Genomic DNA, 25,204 nt, shown 5'->3' with positions numbered 1-25,204 from the left:
ATCTCTGCGGCGGCCGCCAGGAGGCGGGATGGCGGCGGGGGGCGGCGGTGCGTGCGTCACTTCCGTTGTCAGGTGGCCGCCGCCGCGGAGCGGAGCGGAGGCCGCGGCCGGGCGTGGGGCTGCGGGAGGCGCCGGCGGCCGCACTGGCCCCGGGGCCATGGGTGAGCGGCGGCGGGCGGGAGCGGGCAGCCTCGTGCCGGGGCTGGGCCCGCTGTGAGAGGGGGTGGGCGGCCTAGGCACCGCGGCTGGGAGGCGCCGCCGGCAACCGTGGCCGTGTGGGGCCGGGCCGGGCGCTGCGGGGACCCTATCCGCTCCGGAGGCTTCGCCGCCTGGTCCCGTGCCGGCAGCCCGCGGGGCCTCCGAGGCGGTGCCCGCCCGGCAGAGGCCTGTGCCGGGGCGGCCGTTGCCGGCGGAGCCCCCCCGCTGCCGGCGGCTCGGGAGCGGCCCGGGGGAGGCCGAGCCCGTCCCCACGCGCGTGCCGTGGCCTGCGGGCGCTGCCTGTCGCTCTCCCGGCCTTGGGCCGCCGTGAGGCCTCCGGGCTCTTCAGCGGGAGCTCCTGACGCTGCGGAGCCTCCCCCGGTGGGCGGCCCGGCCCGGCCGGCCTGTGTACTGCCGGTGCACCGGCCGCGGGCCGCTCGCCAGCGAGGGTGGGATGCCGCGGCTGGATTTAAATATCGCTTAGTAAAGCTCCCTTGTCGCTCTCTGCCCTGTGACAGCGCTGGCGGGGGTTTGGGCTTTGTTGACAGCACAGGTCTTTTTGCGATGCACTGACAGGCTCAGGGCTTGCCGAGGGAGCAAACAGCTTGTGTTTGGTGCTGATTTCGCTTTCAGTCTGGGCAGGAGTTTCTTAATTTAGTTGTTTCAGACCTCTGTGTTGAGGAGGAGTCTCGTGTGTCTCAGCAGTGAGTAGTTGAAGGTCATACCTCTAAGTGAGAATGAGTAAGACCATGAAGTATTACAGCTGGAGCTAACTACAGAAACCTGTCCTGTCCTCCCTGCGTGAGCTCGTCGGGAGGACATAAGGAGGTATGCTTCAGGATTTCCTGCATTCAGAGCCTGTCTCTGTTACCTGTTGGCTTTGGCTGTGGCCTTTGGGATCTTCACCACTGTGATAAGCGAGAGCGTTAAAGGTCCCGCGTGCTGCTGTTGGGGGCAGCCTGTGGCACGGTGTCTTTGCGCCGCTGCTCCTCTCCCTGATAAAAGGGCTTTGGGGCTTGTCTTCTTCCAGGCCAGCTGCTCCCTCCTCCTGCTGTGGCTGCAGATGTGCTGCGGTGACGGTGATACGGTTCTTTACTAGTTTAGAGCCTTGATGTGTAGGCTTAATGTATGCTTTTACACGTGGGTGTGCTAGGCATCTTGGGCTCTGGTCTCCTCAGGTTGCAAGCCTGTGTCTGGAGCGAGGTAGAGAAGTCGGAGTGAGGCCAGTGCCCAGCATGACAAGGCTGAGCTACTGCACCTCAGCCACCTGCCTGCTGCGGGACAGCAAGGCTCCCTTTGAGGCAGAAGGGACATGAGTTGGGTGCAGGTGGAGGGTGGTTGGGTTCTCAGGGTGCCTGCAGCCTGGGTAAGGTGTAACTTGAGGGGCAGAGCACAGTAAGGCTTACCTGCTGGTGAGCGGCCCCGGGCTGGCAGTGGTTGGGATGCAGGATGTGTTTCCCTGCTGCTGGAGTGTTTGTGCTACATCCTTTTATTGTTTCTCTGTGGCATCCGTGCTGATGGTTTGGTCACATAATCGCATTACTTAAAAGCATACTCATGTTCAGCTGCTTTTTATCCTCAGGATATTACAGAATGATCTCCTTTTGAAACCGCACAGAGGGAAGCCTTGTAGGCACTTAGCTGCTGTTTGATTAAGGACAACCCTATTGATTTTATTTTGCCTGAACTGCCCACTGAGCTTAGCCTAAATAAGAGATGTGTTATCTGTGCTCTGGACTTGTACGGTGTGCGCCTTGCTCGTGCCTGGGAGCTCTTGCTAGACCACAGGAGAGACTATGTCCATTGTAATTTTCTATGTGAAATGCTCTTTTTTTTTCCTTTTTTTTTTGTTTGTTAATTGGGTACATAGTTGTGAACTTACAGTGTCTGTCAATGTGCTTTCATGCCACACACAACAGTAACATTACCATGGCAGTATATGTAGAAAATGTGTTTCTTTCTGTCTAGTTAAGGCTAGATAAGTAGGTTATCATTAAAAACAGCAGCCACACCTCACTGTAAAGAAAGTGTCAGCATGTGTGCAAGTCATGTGATAATCTTTGTGCGCGTGAGGAAAGTCCTGCTGTAGTGGATTTACGGAATGTTAAGTGTACATAGTAACATAAGCTATAAACAAAAAATAAAACCTTGTAATACAATACACGTCTCACCTGATGGTGACTTGAAAGGTAATAACTGCCAGACTTCACAGGAGCAGCCCAAGGTCAGGAACTTGTGTGCTGGGAGAGCAATGGAGTCTCGGGTGCTGTCAGAGTGCTACAGTTGGATTTCCAGGCTCTTCTCTGCTGTACTCGGCTGTAGGTGCCCCTGCCATGATGATGTTGGGCTGGAGCATGGATTTTTCCTGGTGGATGTGGCATGTGCTTAAGTGTGAAAGGGTTAAACCGAAGTTAGTGTTTATGTAACCAAACAGGGAACTCCCAGAGATGAGTCTTTGGCTATCTCATGTGTTGATGCATCAGAAGGGTTTAAAGAAAGCCCAGCTTGTTGCTTGCACTGTAATTACGTTGCTGGAATTCTGTGCTTCAGAGTTTCCCCAGCTGCCGGGGGCGGGGGGCCAGGAAGGAATTTGCTTTCCCTGATGTGTGACTTGGCCTGTGGAAGCCTTTTTTGTCCCTGAGAAGTTGGAGATTGGCGACAGTAGATGTGAGATGTAGGCAAGGTGTACTGGGGTCCCTTTTTGCACTATGGCCTCCCAAGTGCTTGCCATGCCTTGCTCACATACCTGGGATTAAACTAATCAGCAGGTTGGTCTGAGGAAGGTGTTTTTCTAGTGGGTTGGTTCGGCAGGGGCTGCCGGAGGTGTTCGGGTCTCCCAAAGTGTGGCTTGCTTGGCAAGTTCATACTTCACCAGGTACCTCGGCCCCTTGTGCTGTGCTGGCGCCTCGGGATTCTTCCTTCTCCTTTGGTCAGAGAAACTCTGTGTCTGGTTTTGAGGGAAATTCTCACTTAGGGAAGAAGACTGAATGAGTCTCCGCACGTTTCCAAGAAATCTCTGAGTCAGGGCTCCTCTGTTTCTGGAGAAGGCTTCCCTTCCCGGAAGGGCTCACACAGTGGTACATGGGTTGCACCGGTGGCTCTGAGTCATCTGATGGGCTGCTTTTTTTTTTTTTTTTTTTTTTAAATATTGTTGTTATTACTTCTCTTACAGAGTGGTTCAACTTCCAAAGCCTTTGGTAAAGTTAATGTTCCTGTGTAGTGAATCTACTACAGTGCTTTGTAGAGAGAGGGGAGCCCACCCCAGCTGCGTTGTGCCTGGCTGCAGCAGCTCCTCCTTCCCACACGCCTGCTTTGCTTGGGATCTGCCTGGCAAACATTCCCTGTAATGCCCCAGCCAGTGGCTCCTCCTCAGGCCTGGCTGATCCGAACTCCGCCTGTTCTCAGGGAAGCTTTTCCAATGGGTATGGAGCCTCTGTCCCTGGGAGCGCTGATGACTCTGCTCTGAGCTGTCCCTGGCCGGGTTTGCCCAGGGAAGGTGTGTGGCAATGCTCTGGGATTACCGCTTCTCGCAGCGATACCGACCTGCTTGTTCCTGTGCGGGGAAGTCAGGCCATTCTCGAGGTTTTACTCATTTAATGTTAGCATTCGTGTAGGTTTTTAGGTCATGTCCAACACGGCTTATTGTGAGCTGGAATTTGCCATGAGCCAGGCTTAAATGTGAACTTCAGTTAATTGTCATTGATAAATACTGCCCAATTTTTGTAGCTTAATTTTTGCAAAAGCTGAGGCACTGGCTGAGAGGAGAGTGGACAGGGCAAGTGGGACAAAAACCTTTGGACCGGGTCTCCAGGTTCATCCCAAATGCTGCACTATCTGCCTGCCAGAAGAGAAAGCTGGGTAGAAATGCTGCTCTGTTGGGTGACAGGTCTTCTCCCTCTGGGGTGGGAGATGGATAATTCACGAGTACAGAGCAATGCCGTGCTTCCCTGGATGGCTGAGCACCCAGCAGTGCTGCCTCTCCACTGTGGAGGTTTCAAGCCTGGTGACGAAGCCCATGGGGAGAGAGGTGATTCATTTGTCCTGTGCGTGCGCCTGAGTCGGCAGCCCTGCCTGCAAGTCCCACGAGTCCCAGCCGTGCTTCCACCTGCAGCGTTTCCAGGTCAGGAGCGACAGGCAGGGTTCAGGTGCTGGGGTGCTGGCAGTGGGGTGAGTGGGAGCAGACACAGCTCAGCTCCTTTGGCTGCCTGGGAGCTGCTTCTGCAGCACCTGGGCTCCCAGGGAGTTTCTTTTATAATGGCGTGAGCTTCTTGCTGAAAGAGCTTGTCCTTGATAGCCCTGAACTTCCAGTAGATGCTGGTGGGCTCTGTCATCTGCTGCTGGTTCCCAGCTGCCAGCTCATCTCGCTGCCTTACTTGCAGAGTTCTGCTCCTTTGTAGCAGTGGGGTAGGACACCTTTGGGGTTGCCAGTCATCACACTGGGAAGTATAAATACCAGCTAACTCGTTTTGTCCCCTTGTTGCAAGATAAAACAACAGAAAGAGTTGTGGAGGCTGTATCAGCTGCTCCAGTGTTTAACTAGTTTCTGTGCTGCTGAGTAATCCTGTTAACGCCCCAAAGGTACTGTTTTTTTCCTGCTCCAGCTATTAGCTGTGGCTGCTGGACTGTAGGACTTGCTTGTTCTTTAATCCCAGATGAAAAGGTCAGTTTCCTCCTCTCTTGTTTTTCTTTGTTGTTTTGCTGGGCACTGGAACATCATGCAGTAATTCAGGAATTAGACAATTTCCTTAAGCTACGTAATTAAAAGATGTTGCATCTAGGTCTCCAAATTATTTGATTAATAATTCTATTAAAGTCATAGCTAACACAGTAAGAAGCTTTAGAAGCTTCTCCAGTAAGACGTTTGATACATTGCATGCATCACATTAAAATGGTTAAGTAACGAATTTTTGTGCTAGACTTGTAATTTCATTGTCTGTCTGAGAAGACCGTTTTTGTTACAGATGGTGGGACAGGGAGCGGGGGTGGTTTGATTCAGTCTGTTCAGTTTGGGTTTTGGGAGGGGGCGGTGAACCCACTACATCAGTATCTGTCCTGTCCCTAGGATGGAGCGTTTTAAGGGATTAAGTGGTTTTGTTCTGGTTCTTTGCATAGATGTTGGATTCTCTCTCTTGAGACTTATCCTGCTGCTGTTAAAATGAATTATGATATTATTTTTTTTTAGTGTTAAGAATTGGAAAGTCCCAGCTGTCTGTGGGCTGCCTGTAGACAGAGACGTTGCTGCAGGGGCTGGGGGGTGCTCTTCGATCTTGCGAGGCTTGCTGCCTCTCATGGAAATGTTCTACATTCTCAGTTTTAGGCTATTTTAACTCTCAGCTGTGCTGCAGCATAACCAGTTTGTGCATGGGACTCCACTTACTGCTTATTTGTCCTCTGCTCATTGTGTGTGAGGAGGAAATCCTTGTGCCATGCAGTAATCCCCTCTTGTGTGCTCTGAGCAAGCCTGTCCGGGGAGGGCTCCGCTGCTCTGGCAACACTAGCTGCAGGACACGAAGCAGCAGCTCCTTTGCTGTTTGAACACGTTGGGCAGAGGAGCAGTGACACTGCCAGTGTCCTTCCAGCTGAGCTGTGCAGGGGTCCTGCAGCCAGCGCCTGTCCAGGGGCCAGCGGTGCCCGCGGTGGGGCCAGGGATGTGCCGGGGGATGGCAGATGGCTGCTCCGGGGGTGGGACCCCCATCCCACTCTGCCACTCGGCACTTGCGGCCTTGTGTTTCCACTGCAGAGTCATTTTAAGCCATCCAGCTTATTATGGCTCTTGTCTAAATCTTATTTAAAGCTTGTTCTTCCAGGATATATTTCAGCTGTGGGTATCTGAGAAATACCAGCTTCGTGTTAGAGTACTTCTAGCAGTGGAAGGCCTTGAAATCAGAGCTTTGTATCAGCCCAGCTCAAGCCAAGATTCAGTGAATTTGCAGGTAGAAAGCTCCCGCTGGCTCGGCAGGGAGGGGAACCTCTCACATTACTGTTCTTGGTTTAAGATTTTCCTTAAAGACAGGCTCAAAATACTGTTCTTACCCTATGCCTAGTGGATGGCCACTCGTTCCACAGGAGGCTTAACACAAGGAAGCCTGTGCCCTTTTGACCAATTTCCTTGCTCTAACTGGGTTTACACAATGTGCAGAAAATCTTCCTGCTTTTTCACAACAGCTGCCCCTGGCTTTCTTCCCTTTGCTCTGGGACCTTCCTTCCATCCGATCGTCCTTCGTTCCGGTCTTGGAGGAACCTAAAGTGCTCACCCTCTGCTGAGCTGAGGTGTGAGCTCCCTCAGGGTGCTGCTGAGGGCTCCTGAGATTTTTGTGGGGCTGTGCTGTCCTTGCTGCCTCGTGATGCAGCTGGAACAGGGTAAGGAGCAGGGAGATTGGGTAGACAGTGCTGTGAGTGGCACAGGATTGTCTTTAATAGCACAGGACTCATTTATATTGGTGGTTTTCTCCCTTGCTTTTACGAATATTGTGTGACAGAGCTGTGAGATGTAAGTTGGTGTATGTCCTTTAAGCAGTGGTAGGGCTGGGGCACCTTCACTCGCTCTCAGTGCCGAGACGACTCATACCGAGAGCGCTGGCTACCTGGCGTGTGGGTGAGCGGTTCGACGTGGTCTGCCTGGCCAGGGCATCCTGCTACCCAGAGCAGTGGCTCTGAACTTTGTTCATCAAAATATAAATAGGTTTGGTGCTTTAATTCAGAAAGATCTTTAGCAAAAAAATCTTTGCAGCTCCCCCAGGACCAGGTGACAGTACTGTGATGTGGTTTGGGAGGTGCTGGGAGTTTGGTTCACATGTCCCAGGTGTTCCTTGTGCATTTTTCGGTTGATCTATGTGGATACTGGTAAATTAAGCCAGCCTGGATTAACAAACATTTAACACGTGCAATATCTGAGGATTAAACTAAGCATTCGGTAGAGGCGGTATAGATTCAATTCTAGATTGTCTGGTTTAAATCCTAAATTTCTCCTTTTTAATGGGACCAGAGGAACTATTAAGCAGCACTGAATTTAAGCTGAGTTTGGTTACTTTTTTTGAGGCCAAATATAAATTGTAAAGAGGAATTAACTTGCAGGGATTTGAAAAGAATAAAATTCAATGTATTATTCTTTGTTGCAGAAATTGTTCAATTCAAGTCCAACTTTAAGCATTAACTCTACTGTGACTAAAATTACTTCTAGAGGTGAAGGTTCTCTCGTGGCACTGTTGCTAACTTGGGTGTATTTAAGATACTGTTAAGAACAGGCGAGCTAGTACTGTGTGATGGAGGTTAAAATGAAGAACGTATTTTTTTCTGCGCTGAAGGTCTGTCTCACATCACAGAATGTCTTTCGAGATCGTTGACGCTTGTATTTGTCTTGCTGTGCAGGGCCATATGCCTGTGACTCTTTGGGGACTGAACTTCAAGAGCCTTTTTTTTTTCCTGTCACATGGTATCAGGAGCTTCAGGCCTTTTCTAAGCCAAAACAAACACAGATGTTTCAAGCTGCAGAAGTTTTGGTGCATACCATGTTATCGTAATCAAGAATAATCCAGAACCACAGCATCAAGTGTATCTCATTTCACATTACAGAGTCCTCGACCTTTCGACCATCCAGCCTTCTCCAAGGTGATGACTCCTGTCTCCTGAGACGTTGGAAAACCTAGTTTGGAAGAAGAGTAAAGATACAGTTGATGCTGAACTACGTGAGTCCTCAGATTATTTTGTTTACGATAACGCCGTTTGCACCAGCGATTGCTATCCAGCTTGGATTGCACAACGGTCATTATCTCAGAGTTTCTGTGCAGTGGGGTTTCTCCAGTGGAAATGTTACTCATAGGTTTCCAGCGGGCATGATGATGTTGCAAGGAGTGGAGAATTTTATTAGGAACAATCAAATATTAGGTCAGGGATGCGGAATGAACAGAACAAGTTGCATGTGGGGCTCAAGACTTTGTTCTCTTCAGCTAGCTGGGCCTGGTAACGCTTCTCTGTCGGAGACTGAACAGCTGGTGGAAGTCGGTAGTGCAGGATGCAAAGACTGCTGCAGTTCTCACCTTATCTCTCTTGCTGTCTCTGATCTTGGTGACAGGTACTGCTCGATGAATTAATGCAATGAGATCATGCTTGTGTCCACAGAAAGGGTGGGACTGCCAGAGGGTAAACTTCATTCAAAGCGTGGTGATTTATCCATCTCTTACGTGGTGAAACACTGGGACTTTTTTTAAAACAAATAAGTACAAGCCAAAAATACTTTCCTAGTCTGCTGTAGTAATCTCTTAGGGAAGACTATCGGGGCTTGTTTGACTTGCTCAGAGTAAGAAAATGAATCTCTGCTTAGTTCCTCCTCTTCCCCCACCCCTCCACCACCCAAAAAAAAAAAATCTTTGAAAGGTTAGAGAATGAGCATTTAGCATTTAGGTATTTATGAAAGTCTTTGAAACTGTTTTCCAAGAGATGAAGGTGAAGAGGAGGTGGTGCATTGGAAACAAAACATCGCTTTGGAGCCGATTTATTCTTGTAGTGAGCATGCAGCATGTGAAGGCTGGGCTGGCAGCAAACATGAGACGTTCTTTTCCTGCTAAACTGAAACAAGACCTTTGTTTGGGGAAGAAGTGTTTTATTCACAAAGGCTAGAATTTATTTGGCCCTTTAGGTGTTGGTTCTGCAATACAAATTCTCCTGCAAGTTCTGCTACAAATTCTCTTTAGATTTCTGAGCAGCAGAAAACGTATGTTGGAAATCAGATTTTCTGCAGTACCTGAATAAGTAGGATTTAGCCAAGCTTTTGGTTATTTGTGCTGAATTGTTGTGATGTGTGGACCTTGAATAAATACTTGGATGCAGAAGCATGAGATGCATGTTTAATAGATTCAATTGTCCTTTGCGTGAAGTGGGTAGTACAAGAGAGCACACGTACTGGCACCACAGTGTTTCCTTTCATTAGAATATCCATCAAAGGCAGGTAATAGTGTGTTCATTCAAAATAAAGCATCGACCCCTGCACATAGAGACTGAAGTGGTAGACCTTTATGTATTGGAATCCAGATTTCAGCTGCATTGGATGTAGATAGATGGAGATGTAATAAAAAGGTTAAAGCCTAAAGAGGTACAAAGAGAGAGGGGGGGACTTTTTTTAAGACTGAAACTACATTTTTGAAATATCATTGTTAAATTGACTGAACCTCTTGATAACTAGCATGTTTCAGTCTTCTGTGCCCTTGCTGGAAAAGGTGAAAGATACTGTTTATTTTTTATGGTCAGTTAGTTTGTACGTTCTTGGCAGTTTGAGGAACAGACTTGAGCCTTCCGAGTTACTTGGTGAGCTAGCTGCGATGCCTGGTGGGAATTCCTCTGTGGAGGAACCCATAAAAGTCCACAGGCGGAATCAGAAGTAAACATCCATACAGAATGATAACTTAGTTTTGGAATATGTTAATTTGCAAATTTGGTTTTGCTGTAAAGCAAGCTTTCATTATGTTGACTTGTTCCCACTGTATGTCTCAAACAAGTGTTCTAGGAAATGTTGCTTTGAATAATGAGGCTGATTTATACCTTCAAAAATGCATTAAGTCTCCAGCCCACAACTGGTCTATCAGTAATGAGCCATAGCTTTTTTTGTAGAAACACAAGTAGGCAGAGACACGAGTGCATCAGTAGGTGAAAGCCTTCCAGTACAAAATAAGGGATAGTATAAGAAACTAACTCACTTGCTCATCAAATGTGCTCTTCTTTCTCTTTCAAGAGCCAAGGATGAAGCGGCGAGCATCAGACAGAGGAGCTGGGGAAACATCCACTAAAGCAAAAGCTCTTTGTACAGGGATTTCTGGAAATAATGCCAAGAGAGCGGGCCCTTTTATACTAGGTAAGCAGGGAGGGGTTTCTTCTTCAGTTTTCAAGGTAGCTACTGATTGCAAAACTGAAAATAAAAGACACTATAAAATGAGGCAAAGCAGATGTGTAATTCAGCGTCTTAGCTCAGTGCAATTCACTTGATGCTGCTCTGCTACAGCCCTTGGAACTTCTGCAGCTGGTCAAGCTAAGGAGTTTCATAATACTAATATAGCAAGGCAGGCATGGCTTTTAAGATCAATATCAGCCCTTGCTCTTGCTTTTTTTTTTTTGGTGGTTTGGTTTTTTCTAACTACATGCTTAAATTTGGTAAAGAGCAAATTCATTCTGGAGCCTTTTTGGTTAGAGCTCCAGGGAGATGCTCAACCCTGCTTGCCTGGAATATGCTGTCAAATCAGCGTGTAGGCAACTTATTTATGCACTAGTGGTTGTTATGAGCAGTATGTGCAAAGGCAAGACCACTCTGCTAGCTCTGGATAGTTACTGGAATAGTTATTAGTTCAGAACTTGTTATATAAACTGTCAAAACCATAGTGGACTTCACAGTGGAAATCAATGGATAATCAACTGGAAGCTGATTGACTTAAACTGCAGTGGAAGCTGTATGTTAGCTTGAAATTTGGACTGATCTGTGTACCTGAGCCGTGTCTGCAGAGGTGGCAGTTAGGTTCAGAGGTGTGGTAATAGCAGTTGCCATGGGTGTTGCTAGTAAATGTAAAAGCCGTATGGTTCAGGCATGCAGAAATTTGAATTTCTGAAAACAGCTGTGCCATGTGTGGGCTTTTGTTAAGTGTTTCTCCAGTGAACAAATGAAACATTGTCCACAAAGGTTTCAGAGTTCAATACCATTTTTTTTTCTTCAGAGTGTAATTTGTGGAAATGCACTTAGTCTACTAAAAAAAAGGAACTTAGTTTAAACTAATGTAAACTGCGTGACACTTGCATACTGATGTAACCCTGAATTAGTCATTGCTGCTTAAAGGAAAACAAGTCTGTTTTTGCTTTGTGCTGCTAGGTCCACGTTTAGGTAACTCTCCCGTGCCAAGTATTGTTCAGTGTTTGGCAAGAAAGGATGGGACAGATGACTTCTATCAGCTAAAGGTAAGCAAACTGCAGGGCTTCCAGAACTTTGGGGCTCATTCACTCTTGTGACAGAAGCACTCACAGCCATGTGTGGTGTAGGCTGAAGCAGCACACTGTCGGAAACGGCTGCTGGAACTTCCCTTCGATGGGGCAGTTCTACCAGGCATAGATCTGGTGTTGAGATTAGCCCTGAGATGAGGCCTCTGTGGTTGTTCTGCTGCTCTCCTGGAGCCCTCTGATCTGCTCAGCTGCACCTGAAATGGGAGCAGCTCCAGTGGGGGGAAAAAAATCACCTGGAGTATTTGCAGAAAGCCACCTAAGCTGCTTTTGTGTGTTAGTCAAGCTTATGCTGTGCATTCTGTGCAGATGTTAGTTCAGACAGGTTTGTGGCAAGTGTGCAAACATCAGAGCAAGTACATCAGCTGCTAAAACACATGTGAATACCTAAAATGAGAGAGGTTTGGGGACATTCTGTGTTTTCTGGGAACTGTAGAGGTCTTTTCCCTTTTCCTGAAGATTCTCACCTTAGAAGAAAGGGGTGATAAAGGAATAGAAACCCAGGAGGAGCGACAGGGCAAGATGCTGCTGCACACAGAATATTCTCTCCTTTCCCTGCTCCACAACCAGGAAGGAGTGGTTCATCATCATGGGCTCTTTCAGGTACAGCTGGTCACTGTCCAGGTTGGGGGAATGCCAGTAACTGCTATTGGCTTGAGCTGCTTTTGGATAATTTACAGTTGTGCTGACCCCATTCTTTTGTGTGAAGACTTAGCAGCACACTGCTGACATTAACCGCTGCTGCTTCAAACAAGCAGGTTTGTGGCAGGGGCTCTTGAGAGTTAAGTGGCACGTAACGGGATTTGGGAAATGTGACAACATTCAGACATGGGACAGGTGCTTAGTAGCATCTTCTTCAAATAGAAGAATAGCTGTTTCACTGGCAAATTAATTTGTGCCCACAGAGCGCCTTTTATAGCTGAATTTGTGCTTTCTGGACCCACAGAGCGCCTTTTATAGCTGAATTTGTGCTTTCTGGACTCTGTGCTGTTTTATGATGACTTGTAAGAGGGGACAAATTGCCAGGGAACTGTTTCAGCAAGTTAAACTAGTCGGTGTGCTGACCAGTGTCTTGTGTGAGTGACTTGTGTTGCAGTTAAAGCCTTCAGAGCTGTTTATGGATGGAATGGGCTGATAGGAATTACTGGTTTGGATGTTGGTGTTGCCTTGCTGGCTGGTTAAATTTTGTCAGCAGACTTTTCACTTGAGGCCATCTGTACTATACTTTAAATAAGCCAAATGTCCAACTCTGCTGCATCCTGTTTAATGTTATGGAAGAACTGCTAATTGTGTCTTAAGATTTCTGTTCCTCTCATTAATAATGTGTTGGATTGCTAGTATTTGGAGAGCCTGTACCACTGTAGAGGCTTTATCTAAAGGTGTCTGTAAAAACAGTATCAGTGCTGGCATACACATATAACCAAAGAGCATAGACTTTCTCTGGCTTCTTTAAGTAGAGGTCATGTATCGTTTGTTTGGTGGGTTTTTTTTTTTTTTTAATCCCAACTTGGGGCAAAGATCAAGCACTATGACTGCATTTGCTTATTTTGAGATCACCACATAGTTATTTATTCTCTAGTGCTCTGTATGCAGGTACATAGGCCCAGATAAATTCCCTGAACTGTTGCTCATTTGTTTGTCTCCCTGTAGGACCGAGCTTGTGAAATTATAGAAGATCTAGAAGCCAACAGAATGGTCAGAAAAATGAAGAAGCGTATTTGTCTTGTATTAGACTGTCTCTGTGCTCATGACTTCAGTGACAAAACAGCAGATCTGATCAATCTGCAGCATTATGTCATTAAAGAGAAGAGACTCAGCGAGCGGGAGACGGTAGTGATATTTTATGATGTGGTACGAGTGGTGGAAGCATTACATAAGGTAAGATCTTTGTTACCCCTGTCAGTGCTGGAAGCCTTAGTTTTCCCACGTTAGTATAATAGATGTTTTAAAACTTCCTTGTGCAGGCAGTGACGAGATGACAGGGATGGATGTTTCCTTGTAACAGTGTTCTGTGCGAGACCTGATGCCCCAAGCCGTAAAAGAGCATTCCCTTCCCTTCCCCTCCCCTCAAGTTTCTCTATGATAATGTAGAATTTGTTGACTGTGGAAAGGGGCCAGCTGGATTAAATGCGGATCAGGTGAACAACAGTGTTACTAACCACAGAAAGGGGCAGCTGAAGAGGAGAGCAGAGGCTAATCAAATGCAGGAAACACTTTAAGCTATTTCCATTTGAAGCAAAATAAATCACAATGTAAGAATTGATTTCTAAGCTCAGAACCTCAAGCTACAAGTTTCAGATCAATGAACTAGAAATCACTGTAACAAAAATAGATTCTGCCAGTATTTGACTTCTTACCCTGTGACAGGGGACACTCATCCTTCCTTGGCAAAGCGGTGAAGCCTGTATCTTTTAAGGGAATGCTCATCATATTGGTCTTACTGAGCCTGGACTGTTAAGTTTCAGGTCTCTTAGTTTCAGTCAGGTCTATCTTTGTTTTCAAAGTAGCAAATTCACTTTTCTGTCCTTCTAACCAGAATGGAAAATGAAGTGCACAAAGTACCCAGGATGCAACCTGACTTGAAACCTTGATCTAGGTTATTTCTGAGAATGAAGATGACATGATTTCAGAAGATACTTAGTGCTTTTGTCCTAGTATCGAATTTATACCTCTGTAACAAATATGCTTTTGCTCACGTTGTACTGTTCTATATTTTACAGAAAAATATTGTGCACAGAGACTTGAAACTAGGAAACATGGTGCTAAACAAAAGGTAAGTCTGCTGGAGAGCTGCTGTGGTGGCAGTTGTCTTACATTTCTTCCCTGAAGCAGATTTCTACTAGAAACATAATTGAGGGCAGCACTTGAGAGTGCCGTCATGTGAGAATGGTGAGGGAGACGGAAGCCAGCTGCGCAAAGAAATTTGCAAGGGAAATACTCTTTAATATTTTTTTGCTAATATATATATAAAATGTGATAAGTGGTTCTGTTCACAATAATTCACGTTCCGTCGTGCTGAAGGAATTCCCAACACTGCAGTCTGTATGTAATCACAGCAGTGTTAAGCCTTTGACTGTTGCACTGCTGTGTTTTTCCTAGCAGTAAAATATTTACTTAACTAAACAAAAGTTCTTCTGTCTAGTCTGTATTTGTGCTTGAAATAGCTTCCTTGTTCCCATTAGCTGGTTTGGTGCAAGCCTCAGTTTATAATGCACCAATGTCCAACATGCCTTGGATGCTGTGCAGACACAAGAGGGACCAGCCCTCCCGGAGCAGAGCAAACAGCATCCGTGAGGCACAAGTTCCGCACAAGTGGTGGCAGCGTGCGCGTTGTTTGGTGGCTCCTTGGAGTTTTTTAGCTGTCTTGGGTTATGCAGTTATTTAGTTGGCAAGCTAGTTCTAGTTCAGCTACTCTGCTGTGTCCTTCAGTATTACATTACTGGCTAAATATTTTGCACTAACTTTAAGAATGAGTGGAATTTTATTGTCTTTTCACACTGTCTGGTTTTCTGTGGAATGAATAAAAAAGGAAGGCTGTAGATCTGCAGGCTTCCAGAGTCTGTACAAAGCATGCAGGTTCACTGCGGTCACAGCTTTTTTCTCCTCCCTAATACTGTTGGAAACAAAATAGATTTTACCTACTGAGGCCGAACTTCTCGGTTCTGCCTCTCCGACACACAGCAGCTAGTGCTTTTCAAGGCCACCTCTAAATTGTTTTAAGTCGTTTCTCTAGAGGTGCTTTAAGGTAAATCTCTTATCATCCGCTTGCTGCTTTGATTCTTTTTCTTGCTAGGAAGAGGCAGACAAAGGTTGCTGCTTTAAAGGATCCACTCAGAGCCGCTTTTCTGGGCAAAGTGTGCATTGGAGCATCCCGCTGATAGAGCTGCACACAGGGCCCCCCCTAGCAGGAAGGGGGAAGGTATTTGAAGCTTTGTGAACACACTTGCTAAAGTCATTCTTTGTATTACGTACTATGTTTTTGCTTTTTCCTAGCAAGACCATCAGCTTTGGTGAGGAGAAACTGTAGCCTCTACAGCAGTGAGTCATGTGAAAGGGTGGGTGAGGCATAAGAATAGATCACCATGGAGAGGACCAGCCGTTTGGGCTGATCAGAAATGTTTGTTCTGTTCCAGCCGTGCTCACAAAAAAGCCAGGTCTTTCTGTTAGCAGGGGAGTGAAGGAAGCTCCCTATCACTGCAAAGCCCTAACCAGGCATGGTACACCCGGGGCCAGCGAAGGTCCCTCCAGCGTTGTCCCTCATGAGATGCGGACGTTAAAGCCTTGCAGGTTTTCTAATTAGCCAGCACAGTGGTTGGATGATTACAGATTAGATCAAATTTCAGTGACTAAATAAAACCAAGCAACCCTGAACATTTTTGTGTCCTTTAGAACGCTTAGTCTTTTAAATCCTTAACAAATCCTGGCTGAATAACAACCTGCAGGGAAATCTCTTGACAGTTGAAGCTGACACTTCTTAAACACAAGTCTGTCTTTCTTAATAATCAACTGTCCGTTGCCAACACACACTTGGTTTTATTTCACTTATCTGTTAGACTTGCTGGAAATATTTCTTGGTTATTGTGACTGACTTAATTCTGTTGGGCTCTAGTTGTGTAGTACTGTTCAAGAATATAGCAAACTTGTAGACGGTGTTTTTCTACTCAGTCCTTTAAGTTGTACGTTAAAATCCAAATTATCTGAGTGACATGGAAGATGTAACGTGATAATTTTGTAATGAGCTCACTTTCCCTGGAAAAATTCATTAACTGGAGCTGGCAATACCATAGGGAAGTAGGGGTATCTTAATAGAGAAATTGCATGTACCTGCAGTTCTCGCTGTTCTGTGTACTTGCCTGTGAAGGACAGCCCTGCGGATCGGATCAGATAAAACTGCCACCAGGCTCGTGCTGTGCCACTGCTGGGGAATGCGGAAGGGGTTGTACTGAATCTGATCAAAGGTTCTGTAGCTCATCTGCTGGTGGTACGTCAGCAAACAGCACGTGGAGGCCAGGCCTTCTGCAGGTTATTTTCCCCTCAGCTTCCAGGCAATGTTTGCTTTTAGAGACGGTGCTTGGGAAGCATATGGTAGAACCAGCAATTAAAATAAACTTCCACTTTAACAGCCTTTGGTCAGCAAGTGTACAGGTGCAGATCCTGGTGCTGCTGCTACCTGCATGGTGCTGTGCTGCTGGCAGGCTGGCCAAAAGGCAGCTGTGTGGCCACAACGTGAGCAAGTTACGTGAGCACCCTGTGCTTACAGCCACGCTTGCGTGTGCCACTCAGGTTGGGTGTAGACAACGTCTGTAGCTGTAAAAGAAATTTTCTTACCCCCCCCGTAAGAGTCTTGGAAGCTGTGCCGACAGGTGTGGAATCCCTTCCCTTTGGAATGGAGCTGATCTTACAGCTCCACTTGTCTTTCCCCAGCAGATCAAGCTTCCCAGAAAGCCCCATAGATGCACCCTTCTGTTTTAGTGTTAACATCTCTGCTTGTGCTGTTCGACTCGTGCAGCACGGTCCTTGCTCACTGATGCCTTCTGATTCTCCCCAGAACCCATCGAATAACCATAACAAACTTCTGTCTCGGAAAGCACCTGGTGAGTGAAGATGACCTGCTGAAGGACCAGCGAGGGAGCCCTGCCTACATCAGCCCAGATGTGCTCAGTGGTAGGCAATCCCCTTCAGCCCTCGGTGGGCATTCGCAGCCCCTACACTACTTTTGTTTGTGGCTCTTGACAATACATGAAAACCACTTAGTTTTGTTCCCATGTGTAACCGGCCTTCTGTGAGAGCCTCTTAATTAGGGTCCAGTTATGAGACTTGGTCTGTTTCTTTCCAACTGGGAAAGTATGGATGGAAGGAGAGAGTGTAACTTTTTTCTTAAGGCTAGTCTGAACTTCAAAGCTAATTAAAAGCTTCCTGCCTGCTCCTAAATAAGGCTGGCTGCACACAAGATGTTCTCTTTCCCATGTCTGAATCCTGTTCCTGAGGCTTCACTTAAGCTGCAGGTAAATCCCCAGGCCGAAGAGGCAGTCAGCCCAAATCCCACCATCACGTCTGTTTGTTCCAGGCCGTACGCTAAGAGGAGCAGTTGCTGCAACTGCTGCTTGCTTCCAGAAGGGAACTACTGACCCTCTGGGCAGCTTCTGGGCCCACTGGGAGGAGTTACTTAAAAATAAAGGAACGATGACACCGGGCCAGACCAGCTGTCTGTTTGGGCTGTATCTTGTCTCCAGCAGCCTGGCCGATGCCGTGTCTCCAGCAGAGCCCTTAAGCAGAAGTCTGGCACCGAGCAGCTTTCCCTCATGTCCTTCTGCCTTTTAACTGTTTCCAGTGCGTGGAACTTTCAGGAACAGATGTGGTTTCTGTCTATTTAATTGCTTCAGGAGGTTTCTCTTCCATGAGCTCTTAAGGTCTGCTACTGTACCAGCTTTTCTGCTGAGCAGGCGGTGGTGGTCCTGTTTGTCAGTGTAGTGACAGAGGCATTGTTTGGGGGCTTTTTTGCTTTTTTTTTTTTTACTTTCTTTTCATCCAGATGAGCTGGACAGTGTTGAAAGGTGCATTTGCAGCTGGGACTGTGCATATCTACATCTTTCTATGGAGACTTCAGTTATTGTGCGTTAGCTCATGTTGTGGAGTACTGGTGAGCACAGATAAAATTCCCTTTGGATGAAGCTGAACTGCACGCTGTGGTCCAAGATCACCCCTAGTACATCCCACCTGCCTAAGGGTTATCCATCCACAGGGCTGAGGTAGGGTTTGGATGATGGGAAGCTGCCTAAAACTGGACAGCAGGTCATCAGCACCAGCTGTTTTTTGGAAAAGTCAGCAGTCTGTTGGGCAGCACTGTGCGCTGGTGTGAAAGCCAGAATCCTTGCCAGTCTGTCACATTTGTTTATGTGAGGATAACACCTGGAATACTGAAAACACCTCTGCTGAAGAATTGTTTATGGTATCCTGAGCTATATTGTATTTCAGTAATGCCCTCAGAGGGAGCTAGTCCTGATACCTCCAGACCCAGTGGACTCGCTTTAGTAAGTTTGTTGTCAGGTTTACAGGCAGCAGCAATAAATGTAGCTGAGCTCTTCCGTTGTGATCTGCCAGGCAGGTTTGAGGCTGCTTCCCTCCTGGGCAGGACGAAGCCAGGAAGGGAGCAGAGGCAGGCGGGGAGGTGGAACATGTGTCTTTTGCAGGCCTTTCCTGTTCTGCAGGATATCCTGAGGCCCCTCTAACCAGATGGATGATACGAGCCAACTGCTCTGCAGGAGCTTGGAGCGGTTGCAGCTCAAGTGTCTAGTAAAGGCTGCATGGAGCTGCTCCTTCCTGCTCGTCCAGGGTACTGTTCTGTCCTGGACTTCAGCCCTGTTGCCCTCCCTGCTAGCACAGCTCAGCTGCAAGCACCCACGTTTCCTCTAATGGCTCTCTTGGTGGTGGCTTAGCTGGCCTGTCCGTGGGTCACGGCACAAGGGACTGGACAGGCTGGTTTTGCTGACTTCTCCGACAGCTGAGGCCGTTGGAGACCCTGCAAGGCGCAGCCATCCTTGCAGGACTGCTTCCCGCTGGAGCACCGCCTGGCCTGACGCCGGGTGTGATCGCACTGCGCTCGGGCTCTGACCGCCCTGCCGGTAGCCCTTACCTGCTGGGTGTCTGCAGCCCAACACTCTGGAAGAGCGTTTTCCAGAGCAAAATGGCTCAGTCTGCAGTTCCCCTCCGAGTACTGAGAGAAAAGTTACTTGAGGACATCCAAGCTTCACCACCAGCTTCAGACTGAGCATCCCTCTGTCTGTATTGCTAATGTTCCTTTGCAAGGGGAAGCTAAAACGCCTGAAGAATTAATCATTGTTTTAGGTCTCCAAGAGGAGCTGTCTTCTGCTAAGAGATGGCTTGTATTTTATGGCTGGTGAAATGTCACCACAGGAAAAGCTGGAGGAGGAGGGAGAGGTGCCTTTTTTTGAGCGTATAAAGCAAAGAATAATTAGTACAAATAACAAATGCTGCAGCAGTGACTCACTGCGTGAGTCAGAGGAAGTCATTCCCTCAGTCCTGTGCTGTGGTACGGCACTGGCGTTTAATTTTTTGACCCTCGTGCGTGCTGCTGTTTGCTGATTTATGGTGTGATTGAAGGGGCTTCAAAGCAGCATTTCCATCGAGCGAATCCCAGGGCTGCAGCAGCTTTTGGGGATGCCTCCGTGCAGGAGAGGCACCTTCGCGCGCCCTCGGTGGTTTCACAGCAGGCTCTGGTGGCTGTGTGCTGGATCTGTCCCAGAGGCAGAGTCCCATCTCGATGAGCTCAGTCTGAGCTGGGTGTGGAGAGTCTTAGTCTGTGCTTCCACGCAGATCTCATGTGCAGCTGGGGTGGTGAGGTTGGTGTTGATCTTTGGCTATTCCACCAGAAGAGCACTTATCCTTCTTGGGCTTTCTTCCCTGCCTCCGCCTGCCTTTTGCTCGCTGGCTCTTAAATTCACTTCTCCTTCGGCCTCTCCTTTGGCCCAGGCTTGCAGCAGGGTGCATCTGCGGAGCCTGTGAGGCTCAGGAGCTCCCGGTGGTGACAGTCTGCTGGGATGGGGAAGGGGAGTGAAGTGAGAACTCCAGCACGTTACAGAGGGGTTCAGATTCCTGGATGCTCTTGGCTCCGATCGAGGCTGTTCAGCAGGGACGGCCCTGCTCTGTAGGGGAAGGGAAGACATCTGTGTGGAGGTGAACAACTTGCTTATTCATGAAGGATGCACCTTTGAAAGAGTTTCTTAGTGTCTTGTGATAGGAAGTCGAGCATTTTGATCAATGCTTAGAAAACAGGATCACCTGCAGAGGTTACTTCAGTGCCTTTGCTGCTGGTGGTGGGCAGCAGAGGCAAGCAGTGTTGTAAAGCGTGGTGGTTTTGTGTCTCCTTGCTCCCTGCAGGACGGCCGTACCGTGGAAAACCCAGTGACATGTGGGCGTTGGGTGTGGTGCTCTTCACCATGCTCTATGGCCAGTTCCCCTTCTACGACAGCATACCTCAGGAGCTTTTCCGCAAAATCAAGGCTGCCGAGTACACCATCCCTGAGTGAGTACAGCCCGTCCCGGGGAGGCCCTTCTCTTGGTGCCTGTGCGGGTGGTGCTCTGGGCCTTACTGGGACAGCTGGCGCTGGAGGGGCTTCCCTCAAAGCCCCTGAGGGTTGCAGCAGTAACGAGAACAAAGACCGTATGCAGTAGACACCAAGGAAGCAGTAACAAAGCTGGGACATCTTGTGTGAAGGCCTCCGTGCTGCAGGGACAGGGAATCAGCCTCCTGGTTAATTCTGGGGTCTCTGTCAGGGCAGCAGCGGCTCCTCTGGTTCCTGACCTGTGCTCCCAGCACATCCATCCTGCTGCTGCCTCTGCCCACCTCGGACGCTCAGGGTCACTGTGTGTTCTCTCTCCCAGGGATGGACGGGTCTCAGAAAACACTGTGTGCTTGATCCGAAAACTGCTGGTCTTGGATCCGCAGCAGCGTCTGACAGCTTCTGAAGTGCTGGATTCTCTCAGCTCCATCATAGCATCATGGTATGTGCAAGAGCAGAGAGGCAGGAACATGGTGTCTCCGGCCACAGGCTGTGTTATTCCAGCTGTGGCCAGCAGACTGCTGCCAAACAGGACACCAGGGGAGGATCTGTGGGAACTGCAAGAAAGGCTTTAAATCCTGTGTCTCAGCCACTGGTGTCTGCTGATAGATACAGCCAGAGCGGCTTGTACAAATGCATGTCACTGACCAAGGTTGGAGTCTGTAGAGCAGTAACATTACAAAACAGTACTGGGGTACAGGAGGGCCTCTGCCGTGTCCCCCTTGTGCTCCCCAGATCTGATTTTTAAATGAAGTCTGATGGTCAGGAATATCTTACACATGCAGACAGATGCAGCCAAATGCAGAGAGACTTCCTGCAAGCTTGTAACTAGCACTGCATTGTCCTTTAAGTGAAAGCAGTCACGAGACTTCTAGAGGAGAAGAGCAGGAGATGCCGTCACAGGTGGGAACACCACACAGGCGAGGTGGGGGGATGCCTTTTGAGGGTAAATCTGACTCCAGGACGGGCATGAACCAACTGGGATGAGATTCCAGTAGCACACTCCAGCAGAAACTGATCCTGGCAGTGTTTGTTTGGTGCAGCCCTCTTGTCAGCCCTGCGACCTTCTGTCTGTGCTGCACAGCATGCCCAGGCAAAGTTGTTGTTGTTGCCTGTTGAGTCAGCAGTGAAGGCTGTGATTTTTGGAGCTGTGGCTGTTTTCTCTCCTACCTATGCAAGAGTTAGAGTGTTCCACATCCTGTTTAAAAAAAAAAAAAAAAAAAAAAAGGTGGCTCTGAGGATTATAATGTGATTTCATACCAGGGAAATTGAATTTTGCGTAGTGTCCTTTAGGAGGAGTGGCTGGTGTGGCATCCTGGCAGCCCTGTGCCACACGGGTGGCCAGCCAGGCAGGGTTACTGTGCCCGGGGTGTGGGGTGAGGGTGGGCAAGCCAGTGCTGTGCTCCGAATCCCTGGCACTCTGCTCTCCCTCCAGGCAGTCTATGTCCTCGCTGAGTGGCCCTTTGCAAGTGGTGCCAGACATCGATGACCAAGTGGCTAACCCTGAAAACCCCCAAGAGGTAGGTTTTCCTACTTTGCTTTCCATGGAACTGCTTTCCCGTGCCGCTGTGCCAAGTCGGTAATGGAAGGAGGTGGCAGCTCCTTGTGGCCCCCGAGCTGGCGAGGGGAGGGCGGTGAGGACCCCGCTGTGGCTGCTGCTCTGCAAGGTGACAGAGTGCATCGCTGTCTTGTGTGCAGTGGAAGGAAAGGCTCGCGCTGCTGGGACTGGGAGTCACATCCAGCTGGCCATGCTGCCTGGAAGTGAGCTCGCGGGCCCTGGAGCCGCCCCTAGCTCGCTCCTCTCGGAGCAGCGCTCACTCCCTCGCATGCAGCTGAGAGTTTGCATGTGCTGGGAGAGGCAGGAAGAGGCAGCAGCGTTGGCTCGGGCTCTCCAGTGAGCTCTGCAGTGAGAGCAAACATCCTGTTTTCTTGCCAGTGTATTTCACGTTGGAAGGGACGGTTGGTGACCTCACTGCCCAGGGACGGCCTTGTAGGCACTTTGCCTGCGATGCCACAGTTGGTGTTGCCATCAGAAATCCCTCCGCTGGGCTTGGGGGGGGGTGGGGCGGGTGGGATGTGAGAGCCGGGGTCAGACAGCTGCAGCCTCTGACTGTCTGGCAGGGTTGGGATGAGTTGCAGCAGGACAGAGCCACTGAGGTTTCCAGACCTCTGTTCCTGGTGGCGCTAATGGCTTGCGGGGAGTCCTGCCTGTACGTCTGGCAGCAGGAGTCTTGCATCGAGACTGCAGTTATCCCGTGGTAGCTCAGGAGAACCGGGAGAGGAGCTGTGGGCCTGTTGCGTGTTGCTGTGGCTCTGACGGGGTGGTTCTGTGGCAGGTGAAGGTGACGGAGGAGTGCTCGCAGTACGAGTTCGAGAACTACATGAGGCAGCAGCTGCTCTTGGCTGAGGAGAAAAACACTTTGCATGAGGCCAAGAGCTTCCTACAGAAGCGGCAGTTTGGGAACATCCCCCCGGTGCGACGCCTGGGCCATGACGCCCAGCCCATGAACCCTTTGGACGCAGCTATCCTGGCCCAGAGGTACCTTCGGAAGTAGCTTCCCACACATCCGAGAGCACAAGCACCATCCTGCAGTCTGCCTTTCACGTCGCCTACTACAGCTCAACAGCAATACCGGTGTCCCGTGATGGAGAATAATGTAGCAATTCTTCTGAGCTCTGTTCGGGGACACGCACTCACACTCGCTCTGGAGGGAGACTTTTGAAAAAGCTAGTTTTGGAAGCAGCAACCTCTTGGCATCTTCTGGAATCTGTTTTTTTTAAATTGAAGCCTAGATGACTAATCTGCTTTTAATCATGACTGTAATCTACCTCTCTTGTCTTTTTAACCATGCTGTTCTCTGGATCGAGCAAAGCCTGTGGGAAAGGAGAAGACTACCAAGGGTGAAGCTGGTTTTGCTGGCACAAGAGTTGCGGCTGTGCAGTACGGAGAGTCGGCTGATTGCATTCGCTCCATATGGTTTGAATAAGCTTAGATTTATCAGGGTTTCTCGAAAGGAAGAATTTCTTGAAACCTCCCACTTCCCTTCATCTGCATCAATTTTTTTTTTTTGTCCTTAACGTGCCGCCTGGTTTGGCTGTGTTGGCTAACCCTCAGTGGCCGTGTGTGGGCTGCAGTGTGCCAAGGCCTTTGTGAGCGGCACAAACAGCCGCCCAGTTACCTGGTGTGACCGGGGGCTGCCTGGAGAGCCCGGCCACTGCCTCAGGCAAGAGTTGTCCTTGCAGGCGATCGCTGCAAAGGTTGGATCTTGTCAAAGATTTTGCAGGACTCGGCCCGGTGTGGCCTCTGACCTCTTACCCACCTTTCACTGATTCTTTTAGTTTCATAAGGATATATGATTTAATCTTATTTTTTCAGTAGCTTATCTAAGGTGCAGTTAAAATTGCATTAATTCTGATTTAGCATTTTCACACTTCAGTTGTGGTACAGATATAATATATGAGTTATAATGTGAAAAAGCTTCCCAAAATAATCTGCCTAGATTTAGGAAGGGGCTGGCTGAAGTCTCTACTGTATTTGTTCCCTAGCTTATCTTGCCATCCCAGCCTCGCCATGCAAACCTGGGGCTGCCTCTGCCACCCCTGCGTGGTGCTGAGGTGGGAGAAGGATGTCCCGGTTTGTCACCTAATGCCACTGGAAGAGTGTTTGCCTGTGCTGAGAACAGGAACGATTGTTTCTGAGCCTCATTTTGTGAACTGGATGCCTGTCTTGCCAGATGAACTGTTCTCACACAGAAGTCCCAGGGCTCACAGGACCCCAGCCAGGGCTCTTGCTCCAGGCACCAGCACTCCGGCTGCCACCTTTGCCTGCTCCTGGCTGCTCCCAGCCCCGTGGCAGCTCCAGCATCACCCTCTCCTGCCAGCCTTGGGCTGGACACAAGGAAAGGTGTGAGCAGGGATGGGAAAAGCTGCTGTGGCTTTGGCTGTGGGGGCTGGCCCTGCTTTTTGGGGCCAGCTCTACCCCCCCGCAGTGATTGTGGGCAGGGAGCAAGTAGCTGATCTATTTGTAGCATGTTGTTGCCTTCTCTTGCCTTGGGCTGGGGAAGCAGACTGAGTCTAGCCTGGGCCAACCTACGGGCATCTTTGTGGGGACATAGGGATTGACCTGAAACTCCTTGGCAGCGTCGGGCATTACATCCTGCCTGCGAACTCGCCGAAGCCGTGCGGCTTGGCAGCGGGCAGGCAGGGAATTGTGAACACTAATACAGACTAGAACAGTTGCACCAACCCCAGCCAGCTGAGCCAGTAGCCTGAAGTCTTAGCCTTATTTATTTTAAAGATGGTGGGTCTGTCCCAGTACACCCCCCTGTGTGCCCATCACCCCCCTGTGCCACCAGCAACAGAGTAGGGACCCCCAGCCCCTGAGCACCCGTGGGGTTTGGACCTTCCAGCTGGGCTCTGCTCTCTCCCTCTGGTTTTCTCCTGTCTTGTTCTCCTGATTTTTTTTTTTTTTTTTTTACACACACACACACACACCCTTCCCCCCCCAAAGTTGAAGCAATATTCTGGGGACTCTGCAAGGCTATATCATACCCAGTATTCCTGTGCACCAGTCATCGCCAGTAAATCATACTTGTATTAAACTGGAAGAGGGGGTGGCATGGGGAGGGCAGAAGGGGCTGGGGGTGCGGACAGAGGGGCCGTGCTGCGGGAAGGAGCCTATTGTAAGGAGAGAAGAAAAAAAAAAAAAAAAAAAGAAAAAAAAAAAAGGAAAAAAATTTGTATAAAGACATTATTTTTGTACTACATCGAAACTACTCCTGCATGTCGGCAATAAAACTTCATACCGAGAGCCCGGCGCGCAGCGACCCTGCGGGGATGGGGGGGTGGGTCTGAAAAGGGTTTGGGGGGCTGTTGTGCCTGGGGGGGGGGGGCACACAAGAGGATGCAGCAGGGGGGGCCTGCAGCCCCGTGTTGCCCTGTGGGCCCCAGCTGCC

At 49.0% G+C, this 25,204-nt stretch overlaps 1 protein-coding gene across 4 annotated transcripts; it reads left to right on the top strand.

Annotated features, from left to right (window-relative positions):
* The first annotated feature begins 31 nt into the window (after window positions 1-31).
* On the top strand, window positions 32-25,057 carry STK40 (serine/threonine kinase 40). Of its 4 annotated transcripts, none has more exons than XM_055799436.1 (12): window positions 32-161; window positions 7,771-7,883; window positions 9,923-10,042; window positions 11,045-11,130; window positions 11,629-11,772; window positions 12,820-13,047; window positions 13,890-13,942; window positions 16,718-16,833; window positions 20,068-20,212; window positions 20,572-20,691; window positions 21,685-21,769; window positions 22,586-25,057. In XM_055799436.1, exons 3-12 carry the CDS (start codon window positions 9,931-9,933, stop codon window positions 22,802-22,804), a joined length of 1,308 nt encoding a protein of 435 aa, XP_055655411.1. In that variant the 5' UTR covers window positions 32-161; window positions 7,771-7,883; window positions 9,923-9,930; the 3' UTR covers window positions 22,805-25,057. The 4 variants fall into 4 exon arrangements, with proteins under 4 accessions (XP_055655411.1, XP_055655413.1, XP_027638804.1 ...); XM_027783003.2 differs by lacking the exon at window positions 32-161 and adding an exon at window positions 622-1,026; XM_027783002.2 differs by lacking the exon at window positions 32-161 and adding an exon at window positions 1,941-6,131.
* Window positions 25,058-25,204: the final 147 nt, after the last annotated feature.

This window comes from Falco peregrinus, chromosome 3 (assembly GCF_023634155.1).
Source record: "Falco peregrinus isolate bFalPer1 chromosome 3, bFalPer1.pri, whole genome shotgun sequence".
NCBI lineage: Eukaryota > Metazoa > Chordata > Aves > Falconiformes > Falconidae > Falco > Falco peregrinus.
This window is presented reverse-complemented; position numbering and strand designations above follow the sequence as displayed.